The 21,847-nt window shown below is 42.8% G+C and overlaps 1 protein-coding gene across 7 annotated transcripts in view; it reads right to left on the bottom strand.

The window, feature by feature from the left end:
• Positions 1-623: 623 nt before the first annotated feature.
• Positions 624-21,847, bottom strand: part of CSGALNACT1 (chondroitin sulfate N-acetylgalactosaminyltransferase 1) — a 47,457-nt gene continuing 26,233 nt past the window's right edge. For 5 of the 7 annotated variants that reach the window (XM_056333615.1, XM_056333621.1, XM_056333641.1 and 2 more), the window contains 8 exons: positions 21,113-21,369; positions 18,545-19,461; positions 8,415-8,631; positions 7,114-7,215; positions 6,142-6,320; positions 5,632-5,726; positions 2,453-2,534; positions 624-2,089 (listed from right to left, as the gene is read on the bottom strand). In XM_056333615.1, coding sequence (XP_056189590.1) covers positions 1,806-2,089; positions 2,453-2,534; positions 5,632-5,726; positions 6,142-6,320; positions 7,114-7,215; positions 8,415-8,631; positions 18,545-19,178 — 1,593 coding nt within the window. In that variant the 5' untranslated portion in view covers positions 19,179-19,461; positions 21,113-21,369 and the 3' untranslated portion in view covers positions 624-1,805. Of the gene's footprint in view, positions 2,090-2,452; positions 2,535-5,631; positions 5,727-6,141; positions 6,321-7,113; positions 7,216-8,414; positions 8,632-18,544; positions 19,462-19,549; positions 19,623-21,112; positions 21,370-21,847 lie in introns of all 7 variants that reach the window. The other 2 variants (XM_056333659.1, XM_056333667.1) reach the window with 2 other exon arrangements.

Below are 21,847 nucleotides of genomic sequence, written 5' to 3'. Positions count from 1 at the left end.
CCTACTTGAGTTGTTGATGTTTTTACAGTAAGTGATGTATCTGGGGGTTGGATTTTTTAAGCATACAGAGTTTCCATTCTTTTTGTACTTTTGCAGTGGTTTTGGACATTTTCTGATTTGCAAGAGAAGTGCAACACATATCATTTGCATCCAACAAAAGACAAATATATGTAAATGTGTCAAGGGAAAAGGTACTTACAGTAGCATGGTCTCTGCAGATTCTGCATGCAATGCTTTCAAAAGAAGTTCATAAGCACTCTTCCTACTGCACAGTGGCACGACAAATAGCATTTTATTCATTATTCAGTGCTACCTTGCATATTTCTTCCTGCAGCTTTTACAAGCCAAAACCCGAATTAGAGTCTGGTTTCAGACTGCTTTGAATCTGCAGCTATAAAACAAAGAGACCTCCTAGAGAAACAGCATTTAGGCAATCAAATGGGATTTCCAAGCCCATGCAGTTTTTGTTGGCTAGTATATACTAAAATGATAAACAGCAGTCAGCATTAAAATTAAATGCTTTATAAGAGCAGTAACTCCTGCTTTCAACAGTTTAAAAATCTATTAAGAAGGAGATTAATTTTTAGGATGCACCTGTAATTATCATACGAGAATTTGCAGGGTCCTGTAAGCCATCACAAAATTTTATTTTGTTAATTACAAAAAGCTTGCTATGTCCTGGGCAAGATTCTATATTTGGTTTAGAAGGAATACTTTGGTATAAAGTCAGAAAATGTTCATCGATTTTGGTATCTGACATGCAGAGTTTAAAGTCTCCTGCTAAATCAGAACTGCAAGTTGATATGTATTTCCTTTTCTTCAGCATGGTAAAGCTTCTGCCTTTCAGCACCCAGGCTGTGTAGAAAAATCACTTCACTTATCTGAACTCGCTTCCCATCCACAGGAAACACAGATCTGCAAAGCATTTTCCAAGTGTTGGAAGGCTTTACTGTTTCCTAGTAAGCCTAGGAGTAGAAAACCTGAAGTATGGCAAAATAATTCCCAAGCAAAATCAACTTCATTCAAAAAGAAATCTTGAGATACTTATAATATTCGGAAGCAGAAATACACCATCTAATTCATGTGATACAGACATGGCTCATTGCTTTTGGTTCACTGTCCACAGAAGAGAACAAACACTACCCCTCTAGTGTTTTTGAAACATCAACACTTGACTGGTAGGGCTTTCTCTTTTTGAATTTTAGAAAGCACTTTCTGAGAAAGCCTCTTGTCTCTGAATGAAGCAGGAATACACTGTTAGTTACTGCTGCTGTCCCCCCACCCCAGCCCCTTAAGGGAAAGATTTTTGGTCACTCCAGCTTAACTATCATTAACAACCAGATGTCCTTCTCAGAGCAGGAAGCTCTGTAGTTATTCAGAAATAGCCCTTTTTACATGTCAGATTAGATGTAAAAAATAACTCATTATTATTGGCCCACCAAAGGGTCAATCCTTTAAATAACTGTACACATCTTACAAACATTTTGTCAGAAGAGCACACCCATTTGTTACTGTGAATACCACACTGTAATGTTCATTGTCTCTGTGACCTTGAATCCCATCAAGTGTTCAAGTCTTCCCGAGAAGCAAGTGCTGAACGGTCAGGCTGAGGGAGTATTTAAAAGCCCAATTAAGGAAAAAAAACAGAAGAAGGGAGGAGAAGCACTTTCCCTCATCTTTCTTTTGCTACCATCCTGCTGGATTCTCCGCCCTCTTTCAGTCTCATCTCGTCTTTTCTTGTTAGCAACTCTTTTCAAGAAAAAACTACAGTCCAATTCAGAGGCTTTTTGCCTCACCTTCTGGCTTCATGTCTTCTTACTGCTCAGTTTCTGTCTGTGCAGGTGTGTCTCAACCTCTTGTTTGAAAACAAGCATCCCAAGCTGTCCGTGAGAAGCTTCATTCATGGCCTTGGACTGCATGCACATTTTGTACTGCTCTGGGGTTAGCTCATCCAGACATTGCTTTTCATGCCACAGATGGAAGAGACCCCTGACAGGTGTTCGGATCACAATGAGGTTGCTGTGAAGGTATTTGCGGTACAGATGTACATCTTCACCACCCCAGCCTTTAATGTCCAGATCAAAGCCACCTGACATAAACAAAATCCAAAACAGAACTAGAAATATGTACTAGTAAACTCAATGCTATTAATTGCACTACAGCTGTTCTCTGGCTCCGGTCAGCCCTCTAAACCAGCTATGTTTTCTGCCAACATCAAAGTTCTGAAATTTCTTAGTTTCAAATCTTTCACTACTAGGCAAAATTGCTTTATTTGTGCTGAGCAGTGCTTGGATTCTGGTAACCTCTATGGCACCTACAAATAGTCTGAACACCTAACCAGAGCACTGCTGCAAATTAGAGCCACAGACACACTGGCCAAGGAAAGGGAAGCTGATAACAATTTGGTATGTTTCAGTAAAAAGGCAGACATATTGGAGTGTATTTTTCTTACCTATATTGATAAAATCAGATCTGTACTGGCAAGTCATCCCAAAACCAAAGTCTCTCCAAAATCCAGTTTCTTTTTTAATAACCTGCAAGGAGGCAAAGGAATGTTTATATGGGAGCAGAAATGTTTTCAGTGTGAGCAGCACAGAAGTCCCTGAACGTGGTCAGAAATAGGAGCAACTTCCCTCTTATTCTTCCCTATGTAAATCCATGGCTGATCCTGAAACAGTTTTTGTAGATATTCATTGCCTGTTTCTGCCCCGCAAAAACAGCCGCATCATTACCTAGCATGGATAAACTCCCTTGATACAGAACTATCAGGTTTCGTTCCACTCCTGCTGTTGTAAATCAAGTGGAGCAATATCACATCACTCTCTGGAGTTTGCTTCTTCACAGGCAAATCCAAAATTGTTAGTTTCTGCTAACAATCCAATGTAAGAAACATAGTGGTAAACCAGGGAAGCCAGACTCTGCTGTAGAGGAGACGGTGGTATCTGGATTGTGGACCACAAGAGCTCTGGAAGAAAACAGTGGTTCTAACCTGATTGCATAGCCGACAGCTTTTTGATTACCTTAATTTTGACAAAAATTAGGAAAGCGGTAAGACTAGTTCTCCATTACAGAACTGCTAAATCAGCTAAACTTGATGTCCAGAAATGTTAGGTGGAGATATACATCCCATAAAAGCCTTTGTAATAATGAATGTTCAGTCTACATTATTGAGATGGACCATGAAAACATGATGTATTACAGATAGAAAATCAGAGCAGTGAGAAACCATGGCTGTCAATTTCAAAAGCAGATATCCAAGTACAGATCCCTAAGGTCCTAAGCCACGTGAGTGACTTGAGAGTGACCTGGTGAGCCATCCGCGAGTTTCAAGGGACAGGGACAGGTATTTAAATCCTTTAAGCAAGTCAGCAGTACTTCACACTTTTGAAGGTCTGGTTACAAACCTACCCCTTGGCAGCTATTTTGAAAAATTTGGCTTCATTTGTGACAAAGTTATGAAGATGAGGAGACAGAATTTCCGTTTCTAGATTTACAAATCCTAGTGTTACCTTTACCAAAAAATTCTTTTCCAAAATAGTCTCTCCTGATTTCTCGTTCATGCCTTCCCTTTTTGTTCATAACCCTTGACACTCCAATGTCTTTTTTTCATTTTACTGCTCGCATTGCTCTCTCTTTTCTCTTTTCTCATTTCTCATTTCTCCTTTCCTTGAAAAAGCAAAGCCACTGCAAAAACCAATTAAAAGGAAACAAGACTGCATCTTTCAGGTCTGTACTAAGAAATCCCCATGATGATGCCCTTACAGTAAGCTACTTCTATGCATTAGCATTATTATTTCCCATTACTGCAAGTGGCTGCTGCACAAATCAAATTATTTCAAAGATTTCTGAAGGCATTTTTTCTCAGCAGCTTGAGTACCAAGACAGAGACCTAACACTGTCTTGTTTTAATGGCACAGATCTGGCCTCATGCCTGAGAACTAATGTGGGCTGAAAATATAAAAATGTACATAAAAATGAGATTGGCAGTACTAATTTAAACCAAGAAGCTTTTCTGACATAAGCATCATATTTTATGATTCAAATATTAGCTATAACTATTTGCAAAATCCTGATAATATACTTTGTGGAATTTATGCTAGCTTGAGAGCTAAACTCTGTTTCATTTCCTAAGCACAGTGCTTACAAGCCTAAGGATCCCTGATGGGCTCTCATCAGAGAGAGAAGAGCTAATATAAATCCCATGGTATTATCAGAACATGTCTCCTCAAGAGAAAAACAACAACCCACAACAGAAAGGATTTTCCAGACTCTTCAGTAACAGACTTTCTAGTTACCTGTTGGATAACACAGGGAGCGGTAGACAAAAAAATATTTTGAATGGACTTTTCAAACTCTCATTCTTGATTTTTCTAGAGTGACTGCACAAGGTGAGGGTAGAGATGACAGAAGACTGGACTCAGACCCCTAGTGATTTTCTTCAGCTGTGACTGTTGCTGGGCTCACAACACCCCTAATTTTTACCTACTGAGAACAACAATCAAAGCTGGGATGCTCTGGGGACAGTGTACAGCCTGGGACAGGATGAACCCTGACAGGTGCAGTGCCTGGCAGTAAGAGGGGCAGCTGTGGCAGGCTGGGACCTGACCCAGAGGAACTGAATGAAACTGCATAGTTGGCTGATGCTTCAATTTGAAAATTCAGCCACTTAACAGAATAGCGGGAAGAGACCTGTGACCTGCTGACTCTGGAGAGAAGCGAGTGTGGAGGGTGTGGATAAATGGAAAGCCACCACTTGGATCACTCCTTCAGCTTCAAGACAATGCAATGCCACAGCACAAGAGAATGGAGAATAGCATCTGCAGCAATGCCAAGCAATAGCAATAGCTCTGCCACTAGCACTGATCTGAACCTCTAGTCTGCGTACTCTGCTTCTTCCTCACAACAGCTTCCTCTTCATCAAGGAGATTCACCTGGGTCCAACTAGATTTTTAATCTTATGTCTTATGGTGATGGTTTTACAAATCTTTGTTCTCATATCAAAGATAAGCAGGTGAGATGGAAATCAGTGGAGTTATGCTGTGTTATATCCATGCCAGATTAAAGCCAGAAGGGACAGCTCCAAAAATGTCATTTGACTCTGAGACAATGTGGTACGCTTCAGAAAGTTTAGTCATGAACTGTGGGATGGGAAAAGCCATTGTAAGTGTTCAAGTGGGGGAATAACTGTGACAGTCCCCAGTATTCTGTTTTCACTGACTTTCTAAGGGTAACTATGCTTTTTACAAATGTCAGCTCTTCAAGATGCAAGCAAAAAAACTATTCAGTGCAAGGAAGACATGAGAGCAAGATCAGGGACTATGATCCCAAGACGGCAAACCATGGAGGAATTGTTTGCTAATTAGAAAACCCCTTCTGGTAGAGAAGCAGACACAGTTTAAATTCTTAGTTTCCATGTATAAAACACCAAACCAGGGTTAAAATAAATGGTACTAAGATACCTCCCTGAGATACTTAACTGCAAGAACTCACAGTAAGGTGACTGCTGTGTGACACTGCCTGTGTGGTAGTCACTGTGCACAAGGAATACGGAAATGCTACTCAAGAGCACAAGTACCTTTAAAAAATACTGTGTCCAAATAAAAGCAGACATTCAGAGAAGCATGTACTTACCAGCTGCTGTTCTAAAGATGGGATGGAATCATGGTGGCCATAAATTATACTGGGGTTATACTGGCTGAAGAGAACAGGATAAAACACCTTCTTCCCTGGAAATGACAATTGGTTATTTTTTTTAAAAACTGTATAGAACACACTTCTCTCTCACACAAGATGCTGTCTAGGCCAGACCAAATCCAGACAAAGTCACACTAGTTTTGGACTGAGCCTATGTTCTTTGCATGAGAATGTGAATATAAGGATATAATTAACAAAAGATCCTGTTTCAGAAAGCACCGGTGCTGAAGGCAAGAAATTCAATCACAGTGGGAGCGGGAGCGTCATAACTTTTCAAAAGCCAACCAGCAATGGAATTTTTATACATGTCTTAATTAGTCCTGTGAGTTTCAAGAATGATCTACAGCAGTTTCGTTACCAACTCAAAGGCGAGAATACTCTGGTGAAGGCTGTTACACAATAGGTAAAAACCTGTTGAAAGATAATACACTTCATGAGTATCAGTACCTGGCTGTGTGTTCAATCTACAGGAGTTCAGGAATTCAGCTGTGAAGTATATGTCCACGTCACAAAAAAAGAGAACAACATTGTTTCCTTTCCAAAATCGAGCACCAACATCTAATCCTTTGCCCCTGGAAAATTCTTCATTCAGCTGGATGAAGGTGAAGTTCTTGAAGTTGGCTGACCTAGAAGAAGGAAAATATTCAGCAACTTACCCTGTCCTTCCAGGTGTTAATAGAAGGGTGGGGCAGGAACCCAATATGAAACAATTCACCTAGAAATCCATAGTCTCACAGAGAGCAGTTTGAGGGAAGACATGTCCTCTTCTAGTCTTGAGATTTCCACTATATCTACATTCAAAGCTGGATTTGTGCACTCCTATGCTAGCATTTCTATCACAGACATTTTTCGGGCACACATCACAAAAATCCCCACAAGGCTTAGATGGACAAAAATATCTTTAGTAGGCAAATATAACATACCTGTGGTTGTACTACTGTATCTATACAAGGGTCTTCTTCCCACGTGGAGATGATAACAAAAGGCTACATTGCCACATGATCTTGACAACACAGCTATGCAAGCAAACACGATAGACCAAACCTGGCCAAAAGCATCTAGTTCCTTGTGCTCTACCAGTCTGCACCTGCCTTTGGAAGTCAACTTTCAGTCCTAACAGTTAAGCCACTTTCAAAAGCACTAAAGAAGTTACCAGTGTGAAAAAAAAAAAAAAAGAAAGCAAGCTGCACAGAAGCAAATTCAGTAAAATCTCTGCGGTTCTAAAAACCAACATCACAAAACCACAGATATGGGGCTCAGGGTAACACCATTTTTATCTGACACAAAAGAAAGCAAGCTGTTTTCTCCAGTACAGTTTAGAACTTTGTGGCACAACTATGAGTTTGGACAGCTACCTGGTCTCCAATTCATGGTACAATTCCTGTGCATGAACAGCACGTCACCTATTTAGGTACTTACTTGGAGGTATTTTCAAGTATTGATTTGACTTCATTCATTTGTTCTTTCCCGAAGTAAACTACAGTGAGGTGAATTCTCCCATCCTGCTGCATGCCCATTTCCCTAGAGAATAGAGACAAATTTGTGACTTGTCCCAGAAGATAGTTTTCTTCAATAACCTGCACCTACTGGGGAAGGCAGAGTAGGGTGAACCTTGGAAGGCATTCCTGAGGGCACAATTCACTGACAGAGATCCTGGTCCTGATAAAAGGGCTCACTGCCTCTTGTCAGATGGGACAGAAGACTATCTTTCAGGCAGATTAGGAAAAAACTCTCTAAGTAGTGTTTGTTATATTAATAGGAGGACTCTGTTAAAACAGCCCATCCAGCTCAGCAGTAACTCCAGCACTTAGGAGAATATGAGAAGGGGAATTTTAAAGAAGCTATACATACCCTACCTGTTAACCTTCATTTTTTGTAACAGATATTCCAGAGGATCTTTGGCATTCTGCTATGAAACATTTACTAAAATCTGAGTATCAACCAGAGATCAAGCCAGTAGCCTAAGGGTAGGACTAATCTGAACAAATGCTAGACATCATGCCTCACTTCCACAAAGTTTAGTCAGCAAGGGTTCATCTATAATCAGCAGAGAAATCAGCATGACCAGAGGGTAATTTCTCCCATCTTAAACCAAGCGTCTATCAGATGGCTAATTTAGACAAGGAGCCTATTTTTAGGTGGCTGTAATTAGGCAAAACAAATCCAATTGTAAAAGTCAGTATCTGTTGCTAACAGTCTTTTCTGGGCAGCTATTTAAACTACATCTCAATTACATTCTCTCTCCAAACATCATCTCCGTGCTGAAAAATAAAATAAATTTAAAAGCAACTATTTCTGTTGTTCAAATACATTTCCTTCTTGCCTTTTACTGCCTTAATTTTTTCACTAATAGGGCTTGGCAAAGTGTCTGGAAGCACTAATTCCCTTTTTCCTTAGAAATGTTGCTTTACAGCTAATGGCAGTAAATTCTCATGTTGCCACAGTCACATGTGCCCCAACAAAACAGACTGAGACACATAAGCCAGGTACATACAAACCAGAAATCCTGATGACAGGAATATAATTGCTTTTACTGCTAATCACAATGCATTAAGCAGCCAAATGCCTTTCAGTCTCTATAATCTTAAAAATTACTTAGTGGCACAATGAAACGTTATGTGAAAGTAACATGATTTTTACTGAGTGAGGCCTTAATAACTCCTGAAATTGCATCTTTCCAAGCAAGAAAAAGCAAAGGCAGCACTGGAACGGAAACCCACCTGAAATTCTGCATGAATTGCCGAAATTTGCTGGCTCTCTTGGCCAATGGCACGATGACATTAATGAGTGTGTCAGCCATATTGACATTTTCATGTTTCACTTTCATTACAGGACCAAATGGCCGGAATAAAACAATCTTCTTGAACTGATGTTTTGTGTCTCCTTTGAAAGACAGCTCATACAATGTGCCTTTGTCTTTTTCTGTGCGGTAGATCCCTTTGTGAAAACAAAAGAGAAGAGGTTTTGGATTAAAGTTGGGCTTCTGGGGAAAAAAAAGGTGCAGTTATCATGTGTTACACCTAAGCTGAAAAGGCAGAAGAGGCATGAGGTACTTACTTTTAAGCCAGTACACAATGTGCCACCACTTGAAGGAGGCTGTCACTCTGGCAGGGACACAGCCCTGGGTTGCAGGAGCTATTTGGTATTCTTACAGGCACATTCCTAGGCTTGGCTGAGTTGCAAACCCCTGAAGGTTACCAATTGCTCACACTCAGAATAACCCAGCAGACATACTGTCCTTATTTTTCAGACTGCTCCAACTGCACACTGCAGGCATGCATGGTAATGGTGATGAAGAGAGACTGCGAAAGGCAGCCTACCTCTCTGCAATATGAATTATTAGGCCATCTCCCAGAAAAGCAATTTCCTGATGAGCACATTCATTTCCTCCTCTCTGGGAGGTTCTGTGGAAAGTCCCCTAATAAAACTATGTAACCAGGCCCCAGCAGCCATCAACTTCACCCACTGCCAATCAGGAAAAAAACTCTCCTGTTACTCAGTTTTCAAGGGACTTTTATTTCCTTTGTGGCAACGATGCCCAGTCCTGCACAAGGAATGGTCTGCAAGGACGACACTATGGACTTTGTCAGAGGTTAGACCCAGGGCACAATCCTGCATTAGACAGTCTTCAGGGATATTTAATTCATACAAGCATATACTTATTTCCTTTATGGAATAAACTTTTAACATACTTGATGAGTAAAATTGGTCCCATGCTGAGGGCTGGCATGAACTATAAAAGTATTGGTCATGCCCCGCCAAAACACTATTCTGATACCTTAAATGAAATGAAGTTGGCAAAAAGGCTATAGGTTTTACCCCCTCTAAATGACACTTCAGTCCCTACAGTGCATACTGAAATAATCTGTTGGGAATCTGTTATGGGCCACCCACCCAGGATGAAGAGACAGATGAAATATTCCACAAGCAGCTGGGAGAAGTCTCACGATCGCCAGCCCTGCACAGCCAGTCAGGGAGTCAGCCAGGGGGATGCCCCGCGGGACCTGCTGTTTACAAACAGGGAAGGACTCGGGTTCGATGTGGTGGTCAAAGGACATCCTGGGCACAGTGACCATGAGATAACAGAGTTTTTGACTCTCAGAGAAGTAAGGAGGGGGGTCAGCGAAATCCACTTTGGACTTCCAGGGGGGCAACTCTGGCCCGTTTAGGAGCCTGGTTGACCGTCCCTTGGGAGGCAGCCCTGAAGGGCCGAGGGCACCAGGAAGGCTGCACGTTCTCCAAGGAAGTCTTACAGGCACAGCAGCAGGTCGTCCCCATGTGCAGAAGGATGAGCCGGCGGGGAAGACTGGCCTGGCTGAACAGAGAGCTCTGGCTGGAACTCAGGGGAAGAAGGAGAGTCTGGCACCTTTGGCAGAAGGGGCAGGCAGCTCCGGAGGACTGTAAGGATGTCACAAGCTTATGCAGGGCAAAGATCAGAGGTGAAAAGCCAGCTAGAACCTGGGCTGGTTGCTGCCATAAAAGGTAACGAAAAATGTTTTTACAAATACATTAGAAACAAAAGGAGGGCCAAGGATAACGTGCATCCTTTCCTGGATGCTGGGGGTGGGGGGGGAACATTACCACCAGGAAAAGGCTGAGGTACTTAATGCTTTCTTTGCCTCAGTCTTTGACAGCAAGACCAGCAAGTACCCTCTGGGTACTCAGCCCCCTGAGCTGGAAGGCAGAGACGAGGAGCAGAATGAAATCCCCACAGCCCAGGAGGAAACAGTTAGTGACCTGCTGCTTCACTTAGACATGAATAGGTCTATGGAGCCAGATGGGATCCACCCGGGGGTACTGAGGGAGCTGGTGGAGGAGCTCACCAAGCCACTCTCCATCATTTATCAGCAGTCCTGGCTAACTGGGGAGGTCCCAGAAGACTGGAGGTTAGCCAGTGTGACACCCATCTACAAAAAGGGCAGGAAGGAGGATCCAGGGAGCTACAGGCCTGTCAGCCTGGCCTCAGTGCTGGGGAAGGTTATGGAGCAGACCAGCCTGAGTGCCATCATGCAGCACATGCAGGACAACCAGGGGATCAGTCCCAGCCAGCGTGGGGTTATGAAAGGCAGGTCCTGCCTGACAAACCTGATGTCCTTCTATGACAAGATGACCTGCCTAGTGGATGAGGGAAAGGCTGTGGATGTTGTCTACTTAGACCTTAGGAAAGCCTTTGACACCATCTCCCACCGCATTCTCTTGGAGAAACTGGCTGCTCATAGCTTAGATGTACTCTGTGCTGGGTTAAAAGCTGGCTGGGTGGCTGAGCCCAAGGAGTGGTGGTGAATGGAGTTACTTCCAGCTGGTGTCTGGACACAAGCAGCATTCCCCAGGGCTCAGTACTGGGGCCAGTCCTGTTTAACAACTTTATCAACGATCTGGACAGAGGGATCAAGTGCACCATCAGTAAGTCTGTAGATGACACCAAGTTACAGAGGAGTGTTGATCTGCTTGAGGGTAGGAAGGCTCCGCAGAGGTCAGGCTGGACAGCGGGGCCAAGGCCAACTCTATGGAGTTCAACAAGGAGAAGTGCCAGGTCCTGCACTTGGGTCACACCAACCCCACACAGCGCTACAGGCTTGGGGCAGAGCGGCTGGAAAGCTGCCCGGGGGAAAAGGACCTGGGGGTGCTGGCTGACAGCCGGCTGAACATGAGCCAGCAGTGTGTGTGTCCAGTGTGCCCAGGTGGCCAAGGAGGCCAACAGCATCCTGACTTGTATCCAAAACAGTGTGGCCAGCAGGACTAGGGCAGTGGTCGTTCCCCTGTAGTCGGCACTGGTGAGGCCACACTTCAAATACTGTGTTCAGTTTTGGGCCACTGCAAGAGGGACATTTTGATGCTGGAGCGTGTCCAGAGAAGGAAAACGAGGCTGGTGAAGGGTCTAGAGCACAAGTCTTATGAAAGGCAGCTGAAGGAACTGGGGTTGTTTAGTCTGGAGAACAGGAGGCTCAGGGGGGACCTTATTGCTCTCTACAACTGCCTAAAAGGAGGTTGTAGACAGGTGGGGGTTGGTCTCTTCTCCCACATAACAAGCAATAGGACAAGAGGAAATGGCCTCAAGTTGCACCAGGGGAGGTTTAGATTGCATATTAGGAAAACTTTCTTCACTGAAAGGGTGGTGAAGCATTGGAACAGGCTGCCCAGGGAGATTGTGGACTCACCACTCCTAGAAGTGTTTAAAAAACACATAAGATGCAGTGCTTAAGGACATGGTTTAGTGGCGGACTTGGCAGTCCTGGGTTAATGGTTGGACTTGATGATCTTAAAGGTCTTTTTCCAACGTAAAAGATTCTCTGATTCTATAAAGCTTTTTCATAGTTTGATCTGTTAGGTTTAAGAAGGAATAATTAAATGTTAATTCTAACTACTTGTTAAACCACTGTAAATATCCTAACAACTTCATCAGTAGAAGAGTATAGTTGCATTGTCTTCCATTGCTTACAGAAACTCAAGAGACAAGCAAAATATGTCTGGAAAAAAACTCCTACGCTTGACTTGTTTCTTCTTTTTTTCTCTCCCCAACTGGTTTTGAAGGACAGCTTGATGAAAATACTGGTTTTTGGGGTTTTGTTTGTTTTTGGTTTTTTTTTTTAAATTCTTAGTCATTCCTTGATATGTAACATCGCTGTGCATCTAACCCATAGACTGACAGTTCTGCCTATAATTCTTGTGAAGGTCTGGGTCAAAGGTTTCTTTGTACAGCAGCGTAACATAAGCTCTTAATCTTGTATTGTAGCTTTTACATTGGTATGCCCAGAACATCTGAAAGATTAATGAGGTGTGATTTTATCTGGCCAGGTTCTGTGCACTCTCTTATCTTCACTATCACTCCATAAGTGTTTTATTTTTAATGAACACTTCAGTTGGTTAATACTATATGCAGATTTACTGATCTGTTATTCACTTCATGTTTTATTTTTAATATAAGCTGATTCAACAAATACTCCAATCCTGCCTCCAGCATAATGGATTAATCTAGTGAGACAGCAGTTCCATCATTCTTGTACTGCTAGTCTTTTAAAGCCGTGCCCTTGAATTCCCCTAGCTTTTTCGATACAGTCTGCCCAAGGTGCAGACCATGAACTACATCTGTGACTGAACTTGAGCCTGCACTTGAGATCATCTGAATGGTGACCTAATAGTCCCTGCATTTCCTTCTCCTGGTGGCCAGAGAATGGAAATCTGCACCTTTGAATTCTGCTCACCCATTTATTCTTACAGAGAGCCTGCTGATGGTCCAAGTGTGTTGCTGGGAGCGCTCATTTACTCAGGCACTTTTTGAACACAAGTCTTGCCAAGGAAGTTAGTATTGTGGAAGGTTAAGGTAGCCTTTTGACATTAAACTGAACAGAAATCTATATTAAATCTGATTTGCATTTTCTCTAGAGAGAAATACATAGGACTGTTTCACATGTTTGACAGCAAAGTGACATTTTTCATAACAAAGACCCAAATTAAATTAACCAATTTAATAGTATCTGCCATGCAACATCTCAAAGTCTTTGCTTCCACACCCTTTTCTACTCCAGACAAGAAACAATGACTCCACTTCCCCAGAGATATGTAGCCCATTTGTGGAATAAAGGAAGCTTTGCCAAATAAGCAAGAAACACCTTCAGAGCAGAAAGTACATTGTGACCCAAGGTGTCCCTCCTAGTGCTATACACACATCAACAGAGGCTGCTTCTAACTCTGCAGTTTTGTTCTTGTTGAGAACTTCTACTACAGCTAAAAACAAGCAACTTAGGTGAAGGCAAGGTTCCCTTGCACAAAATGGTAATCCAAGAATTTATAATCCTCACATACCATCTTGAAGAGAACTGTATGCAAGTTTAATGCATGTAATTAAATACGGTTATTCTTGACGCACATTTAAACCATTTGTTTTCCTTTTTGAAGTATCTTCTTTCCTTTTTAAAATATCTTCGAAGCAGAGAACAAAGTGATTTGCCCAAGGTTAGGCAGTGAGCCTTGGAAATGAGCCTGAATGTCTTGAGTCAGTCTGGGGACTCGCCCAGCAGAACATCCTGCCTTTCACAAGATTTTTTCATTTCCAAAGGTGCTACTTCACTTGTGCCATCAGGACTTATTATGATACAGAAAGATCATCAAGCAGCCTCATTTCTAAGAGATGAGCTACAAGGAGGGGAAAAAAGTAGTCTCAAAAAAGTAAAACAAAAAACCTTTTCCTGAAAAATTTTTTCCTGAAATGAAAGCCTCGGAAAGGGTAGATGTTCACTATAAAAGAAGGTTAATTGATCATCTATTGCTTCCATTACAGCAGCTGCATTTCAGAATATGCACCATTCCTTTCAGAAACAAGGAGAAAAGTCAAAGCCTTTGGAAACCTAACGTAAAAAAGTGAACAGGAGCTTTGGATCAGCAGAGACACAGGTGCTGAAATGAAGTAAAAGGGCAAGTGAGAAGCAAAACCACATCTGGGCTGAAGGGTTGACTAAAGCGCTGTAAGTGTCCAGTCTTCAGGGCAGCAATTCCCAGGGCTCTCTATACCTGATCTCTATTCAACAAGGCAGGCAAACAAGTTTCAGACACGTGGAACTGATAACTAGCCAACAGCCATGCAACCTTAACAAAACACTGTTGAGTAGATGACAATTTTAGGCCGTTCCACAGAACAGATCATATGTTTCAGGTCTTCCACTATTAACAGAAACACTCCCTGGACCTGTGCTCACTACTTATATTCTATTGGACGTTGTAGGAACCACTATTAGGATCTACCAGCATTCATTGTCCCCATTTTAACTCAATATTATGGTGGTCATCTCACTACACATGCAGTAAAATACAACACCTTATCCTTTAAAGAAGAGCATCACCCTTTCTCCCAATAAGCTTCCAGGGCAAAACTGCATCAGGTAGCCCACCACCAGTAGCTATCAATTTGAGAAAGCAAAGCTATTCCTCTTCATTTGTCTCCAAGACCTTATTTAAAATGCCAGTCACTAGACAGCCACATACTTTAGGTAGGAAAACTTATGATACAGCATATTTGACAGTGCCATGGCAGGGCATTTCTGAAGCAATCGGGGATTTTTTGGAACTGTTCCTGTTGGGAAAGAATATCACCAGACAGTGATTACATTCACTTATGGAACACACTACTCAGGCTTGTCAGTGAAATATTGGAATAAAAATTCCAAATTATCATCTCCATCTTTGAGAAAATGAATTACTTCCCAATCTATTCAGCTTTGCTGCCATTTACATAAATTAATGACCAGAGCTGTTATTCTGCCCACTGAGCAACTGGCTTTCTATTGGAAACAGAAAATTCCTTTGCCTGCTTATAATACACAGAAATTTCTCATCTTTTCCATGCTGTTTCTTACTAACTCCTCGTGGCAGAAAACCACTGAACTTGGTATACAAGTGGAAGGAATAAGGGGGAGAGGGGAGGATTATAGCAGCTGAACAGCTCAAGTGCCTCTGTGAAGAAACAAGCAGAACAGCAGCCAGACGGATACGTTTCGGGCCCCAGGGAGAAGGTGTGGTTCTCCTAGTTTTGAATAAGAAAAAATGGAAAATTCCACCACATGTCTCCTGGAAGGAGAACTGTCTGAGAATTCTATCCAAATTTCATGTAACAGCAAATCTGCTGAGAAGGAGTTTAGCTCAGATGTAAGATACTAGGGTCACAGTCTAATTCCCACGCACAAGTGGTTCTGTCTAGAAACTGCAGAGGATGCAACACTTATTTTAAGAGATCCCAGCCACAGAGACAAAACGATTCTCCCTAAATGTAAGAAATGTTTGAAGAAATATTTTCCCTCTGCAAAGACAAGAATAAAGGCACAAAATGGAAAAGAGGAAGACATCCAGACCCTAATCAAATTTATTGCACTCACCACCACCCTGCCTGTTGGAATGTTAGTAATGAACTAATACTGATAGCAGATACCAGATGTGACCCACAAGAACAGAAAAATCCACAGAAGAGGCCCAAAACAAACAAGAATAACTTGTATCACTCTATATGCTAGTAAGACTCAGGATCAGCAACATGCTTGAGTAAAGCCAGTGTCATAGGCTTTGCTGAGCAGGGCAGCAACAAAGACACAAGTCTCACGTATCAAGGGCAGCCGTTCAGGTTTTGCATTCTGTCTCTGACCCCAATTACCTGATTTTCATTTCAGTACATCCCTCCACCTGCTCAACCTTAAGATGAGGGCAGTAGCCCACCTTTAACATATGAGATGCATACAGCTTTTGCGTGCTGTTACTGCTAAAGCAGCTGGAAGACAAAAAGCTTACAGGATTGAGGGTACTACCCAGTGCAGACCTAAGCCACACCTCCCAGAAAGCTCCAGCTACCCTGGGCAGTTCCAGAAAATGAAAACAGCTGGCTTTGCTGGCTGGTAACACCACTCACAGTTGCTGTGTTGCTGGATTGGTACAAAGCTGCCAGAAGCTGCCATGGAATCCAGCCTGTTACTAACTTGTTGTGTAGGCAGTGGCACCTGCAGAGCACTGTCCCCAAAATAAGTTCTGAGTTCAAACCATACTTGAAATGTACAACTGGAATAGAAAACTCAGTCCTCTCTTCTGCTCAAGTTATACAGAGCAATGATTTGTTTGTGCTTTGATCCACAGTTTTGGACGTTCTCAGAGAATGGAGGATGGGGGAAAGAGACTGAGAAGAGATGACAGAGACTTTCAAAAGAACTCTGCAGGGAAATCTGCCTAGTCAGCTCTTTGTTTACAACCCTGATGCATGGATCCCTGCATTTGCAAACAAATCAGTTTGCACTGCTGAGTAAGAATGAGAATTTCTTACCTTGCCCCTACAGAACCAAAGGCCTGCCCTGCCGGGGAGGACACAAGGAAGGTTTCTTGAGCTGAGACTGAGCTGTACACAGGGCTCCAGTTTCTTGATCTCCAAGTTATGTGCAGGGCTTCCTCCCTCTGGAGTACTTCACCACGTATGTGAAAGCCAGCAAGGCCATTAGTGCATGAATAACCTCCACAGACCAGCACTGCAGTGTGCGTCCCTTCCCCATGCCTTTCCGGACACCAGATTCTGTTTTGTTCCCCAAGGACAGCACTAGTACCCAGACAAAGACCCTTGATTGTGCATGAAGGCAGGCTCTATGCAAAAGGGTAACTTTAATGGAAAATTAAGCAAAGCTGGTAAGAAAACATCTCCTTTCCCCTCACCCTCTCCCCACGAAAGAGCTGGTGCCAAACAGTCATACATGCCTGTTTGGCTTCTACAGTAAACAGTAGAAGCATATTTTGAAATGATACACTGAACAACAAACAGAAAGGAGGAGACTGGAAGCACGTACCTCCACGATGCATTCAAATACTGGCATCCAGCAGCACTTCCCAGTTCCCTGTCTGTGCATCAGTGCCACCTCTGTGCATGAGGAATTTGACTGGTGTGGAGGAAGTGCCTGGACCAGAGGGGAGCCAGGACCTGCCTCAACAAGATCTCCACAGTCTGTCTAAACAATTCATGCCCCTGCTGTGGGAGGCACCTGTCTGACTGTCAGGTATATCCCAGCATGACCTCAAGAACCTACTGTCTCTCGATACCACGACTGCTGGAGAAACATATACAGAAAGTAGAAATTAACAACCGGCCATTGCACAACAGCCATAGTTTGTCCCCACCACACGGAGGATGTATTTTGCTCTGCTCTATTCATAAATATCAGATGAAGAAAACAATCCACAGCAAAATCACTAGTGATGTGAGATAAGCATGGCGGCTTGTGTTCAGCACATTAGAGCAGTCACTCCATAAAAGGTAGGCATCTTACCCACATGCCCTCTAAGTCTGCAGCACAAACACCTGAAGATGAGGAAGACAAGTTCTTCCTCCTATATGAAATTCAGCTAGGTCAGCTGTGGATTAAATCTCACTTATAGACAATACTATTGAACAACAAGAAGGGAACATGCCGGTTCCTAGGAAGTGAAACTAGGACAGCCATATTACAAGTAAAAATGTAGCTCTCTTGTTGAATGAAAAACAGTTATGGGCCCTTGGAAACAAGATCTGTGAAATCTTATGTCACATCATGTTTCTGCCGCACATGTTCCTGCCCTTTTAACTCAGAGCTGCTGTCAGCAGGGGCTAACCTGAACAGATATCAACCACAGAGACATCACAACTCCTGGAACACATCTGGTGCCTGTGGCTGGCTGGGAAAAAGCAGCCCAACTGGAAACAAGCACGTACTTTGGATTTAGTGACAGAAGACATGAAGTAAAAACTGGTTGCTGTTAAAAGTGGCACTTTAAAAACCCACACTTTACTGTCTCAATATTATGTGTGAGAGCAAAGACTGCTCAGCTTATTTTAGAATCCAAGGGCTAAGATGGACCACTCCCAGTATAGGAGACACCCTGTAACGGCTAAGCTTTCCTAGTCATTTGAAGTTACAGGTGATACCAACTGAGTTACTGAGCTCCTCAGCTGCTCTTAAAACCTATCTTGCCACTCTGACAGAGCTGTTCAGGTGGAAGTAAGAGTAATATTAGCATTTGGATTTAAACTGCAGTTGTCAGTCTTAACACTGGTAACAGATTTGTGATTGCAGCCTGGTCATTCACTTCTTGCTTTGTCAGTTCTGAGGCAAGCGCATGACTAGAGAGCTGTGAGTACACATTGGTGGTCACCACAAGAGACTGGGAGGCTCTGCTGTCACAAAGTTCTGTTCCCCAGGAAAGCTGCCATTCTGCAGTTGTGCCTGCTGGATCATAGCACTAGCACTGTCCCAAACATCTGTGCTCTGAGATAACACCCATCTCCCTCAGCAACAGTCACACCTGAAACCCTCACCAGCACTATGTGGACCTTCCAACCTGCTGTCTGCATACAAACCTTCAACAAAGTCAGAAGCTGTGTACACACGGTGCTTTGCGTTGCTGTCCCCCTCTGGATTGTTCAAACTCCCAACAGCTAACTCGATCACCTCTATCAACTCATCTCGCTTATCCTTCCTTACGGGTTTCTCTTCTGGATGGCGTGTCAGCCCTGTCTCCAGCTGGTACACCTTCTGCAAGGTAAAGCTCTCAAAAGGCACGGCTGCATACTCTGTGGACAGCTTAACGCCGCTGTGCACCTCTGCTTTGTCTATTTGGGAACGGAGAAAAGCCAGCAGGTTAGCCTGGGCCTTCTCTGGGTTACTGTGGTCAAGCCGAATGTCCAAGGGGTCTGGGTACTGCTCCTGCACGTTCTTAAGCTGCTCACTCCTGTGCTGGAGCTCAGCCTTCAGCTGGGCAATTTGTTTCTTCAAGCTGATGATGTAGTTGCGGTGTTGTTCTTCCTGCTCTTGCAGAATGGCTTCATATCCCTCCTTCACAGTTGGACTGTGCGCCCTGGGCAAGGCAAGCTGCTGGTTGTCAACCTTGGGTGTGCAAGCCAACATATAAACAATAGACACTGAGCAACAGGCCACCACCAGCAGGCCTACAAGTCGGGGAAGAAATAGAAAAAATCCTCGTCGGAGCATCATCTCTCAAAAAGCACAGTCTAACCCTACGCATGCAACAATTCTTATGTCCATGCAGTGCCACAGAGGCCCCTGGACTTGGAGTACTCTTACACAGATGCATGTATGTGCAGGAACTGGCTTGTCAGCTCTCTTAAAACATGTGCTCTGCCTCTGTATTGGGCTCTCTCTGATGTTTACCCAGCAGGACCAAAAGACAAGCTGTGAAGTAGACAGGACACCTCCTCATTCTCATGGCAACACCTACACTGCTGCAATGTGATCAGCTGGTGGTTGATGGAGCCACCTGAAAGACAAATGACAAGGACAGTCATTCAGGCATGCTAGAATTTGGTCACTCAGTCCAGACCATTGAGAGTGTTGTAAGAATTTACCTCATTTCTCAGCTGCTCTGGCGGATCTCAGTTGTGAAGTGTTTGTACTAAAACCCAAAAGGTGCCAAGACTCCTATGGGAGAAATCCTGTATGCATACATTTAATTTTAATAACATGACTTGGCCCATTGCCAGTGAAAAACTAGTCCAGGCCTCAAAGTCTGCCATGCTTTAGAAATATTAGGAAGTCATCATCTGTTACTTTCTGGTCAGATGTTAAGGTGCTCTGTTCATTCGAGCAACAATGGCCCTCCAAGTATTCTCAGCTCTTGGAGAGCTCTAATTTTGAAGGCAGGCAGTCCCACAGCTAGTGCATACATTTCAGCCTCCAGGCATGTTATTCCAAAACACTGTTTGAACATATGAAGCCTGACTTGGAGCAGAAATTTGATAACCAAGAAACCAGAAACTGTTATCATGGCCAATTGATGCAACTAACATTGTTTGACATATCCTACCAGATGCTCCCACAAAACCCAAACAACTAGGGCCAAAATTTTTTCAGAAGCACTCGGACCAAGTCTTAATTTGGATCAAGATCCAAAATCAGGAGAAACTTTGTTTCCATCTAGGAGACAGCCACCATTGCACACTATGTTATTATTTTAAGGCCCTCTTCTGTTTCTGATAACGTTATAAAAAGTCTTGCAACAATGTACAGTACTACTGTCTTTCCCACATAAGCTCTCTGCCCAGGACTGAAGACCACAGAGAAGGTTTAGGGAAAGCTGTCTTAGGTATTTTTAAAATAAGAGAAGTTAAAACTGGGAACATTATTATTTTTAGTAAGACTTCCTCAAGTATACTTAGAAACAGAAAAGAAAAATTAGATGACTGAATAAAAATATTTATCTAGCTGTAAGCTACATTAAAACAATTGCACTGAGAACACTGCCAGTGTGATTTTCAAAATCCCTCAGTTTTGGCCCAAATCCATGCTGATGCAAGGAACTTCATCATTTATTCAGCTGACAGTAGACTTAGGCCAAGGCTGAGTACCATTCTAGATTACACAGTGATGCTGCATTGTTAGACTCAAACACAATCAAATTAACCCCTTGACACCCTCCCCTTGGATGCATGCTGACATCTTGACACTGCTTTTGACAATAGATTCATAGTCCTTTTAATCACGCATCCTTGCCAGCAGACCCTTCAGTAAAAACAGTTTAAGAGTTTCAGAATTTTCAGTTATTTCTAATCTTGAGTCAAAGTCTTCTACAGGACTTTTTATCAATTGCTACATGACTTCCCCCACCCTGTGTCTTGATTATTACTCTACATACAGCAATTATGTAGGGATATTTCTGATTTTTGAACTGTTATCAGTATTTTATCAGTCTGAAGAGCTTCTAGAAAAAAAAACCACACTTTTAGAGTAGGAATTGAGGGGGCTAGAGTAAGCAATAAAAGTACTGCTGTGTTTTTCTCAAAGTAATGCTGAATGGCTATTATTTATAGGACTCTCCAGAGCATGTCAGCATTTTCCAAGGAAGAATTGTTCATGTTGAAGAAAATATTCAAGCAGCAGGAAAAAGGACAGGATGAAGTTGATGTCCTTACCTTTTTGTTGTGATCTTCTCTTTGAAACACCTTGGTCTGCTACAGCTACTTCTCAGCTTGCCACAATCATCTCCTGTTTATCTCCCTTCTTATGCCCTTCCCAGAAAATGCACGTACTATAAAAAGCACTGTCAGCCTCAGAACACCTCTTCATTGCTTTCACATTAGCCAACTGCCTACATCTTCAGTCTGTCTCCTGTGTGGTGAAAGGCTGTAGTGGAGATGCTTCCTATGGATGCACTATAAAAGCTGGCCTCCTGCAATGTAAAGGAGCTTGTCAAAGCAGGGAAAATTAATCTGGGCATTTCTAACTCTACAACAGATACGGCTAGAAGACTGCAAGAAGGTAGTGTGCAGTGAGACAGGGTCAGGAAGTGGTGAGATGTAGTACATAACACACTGCTGTGCTGGTATGCTTCACTTCACACAATTAGTCCATTGACTGAATTGGCAGAAGCTGAACATCACTGAAAGGATTAGTTGTGCTAACATGGTATAAACTGAAATTACATCTCAATGGCTTAGATAAACACACAATTTCACTTCTATAACCTGCAACAGATTCGAGTTTTGGGTAAAGAGCTCTTCAAATGTTGACCTTAAAATATATGTCTGTGTATGTATATAGCTATCTTCACTAAAACATACTGGGTGTCTCTTCAGGGTACTTTTTTTTTTCTCCCTAGTTTTTTGGTTTGTAATCTCACCCATCAAAGATGCATATTTAAACCCACT

This window comes from Falco biarmicus, chromosome 1 (assembly GCF_023638135.1).
Source record: "Falco biarmicus isolate bFalBia1 chromosome 1, bFalBia1.pri, whole genome shotgun sequence".
Classification (NCBI taxonomy): domain Eukaryota; kingdom Metazoa; phylum Chordata; class Aves; order Falconiformes; family Falconidae; genus Falco; species Falco biarmicus.
Note: the sequence above shows the minus strand (reverse complement) of the source record. Positions and strands in the feature narration are given on the sequence as shown.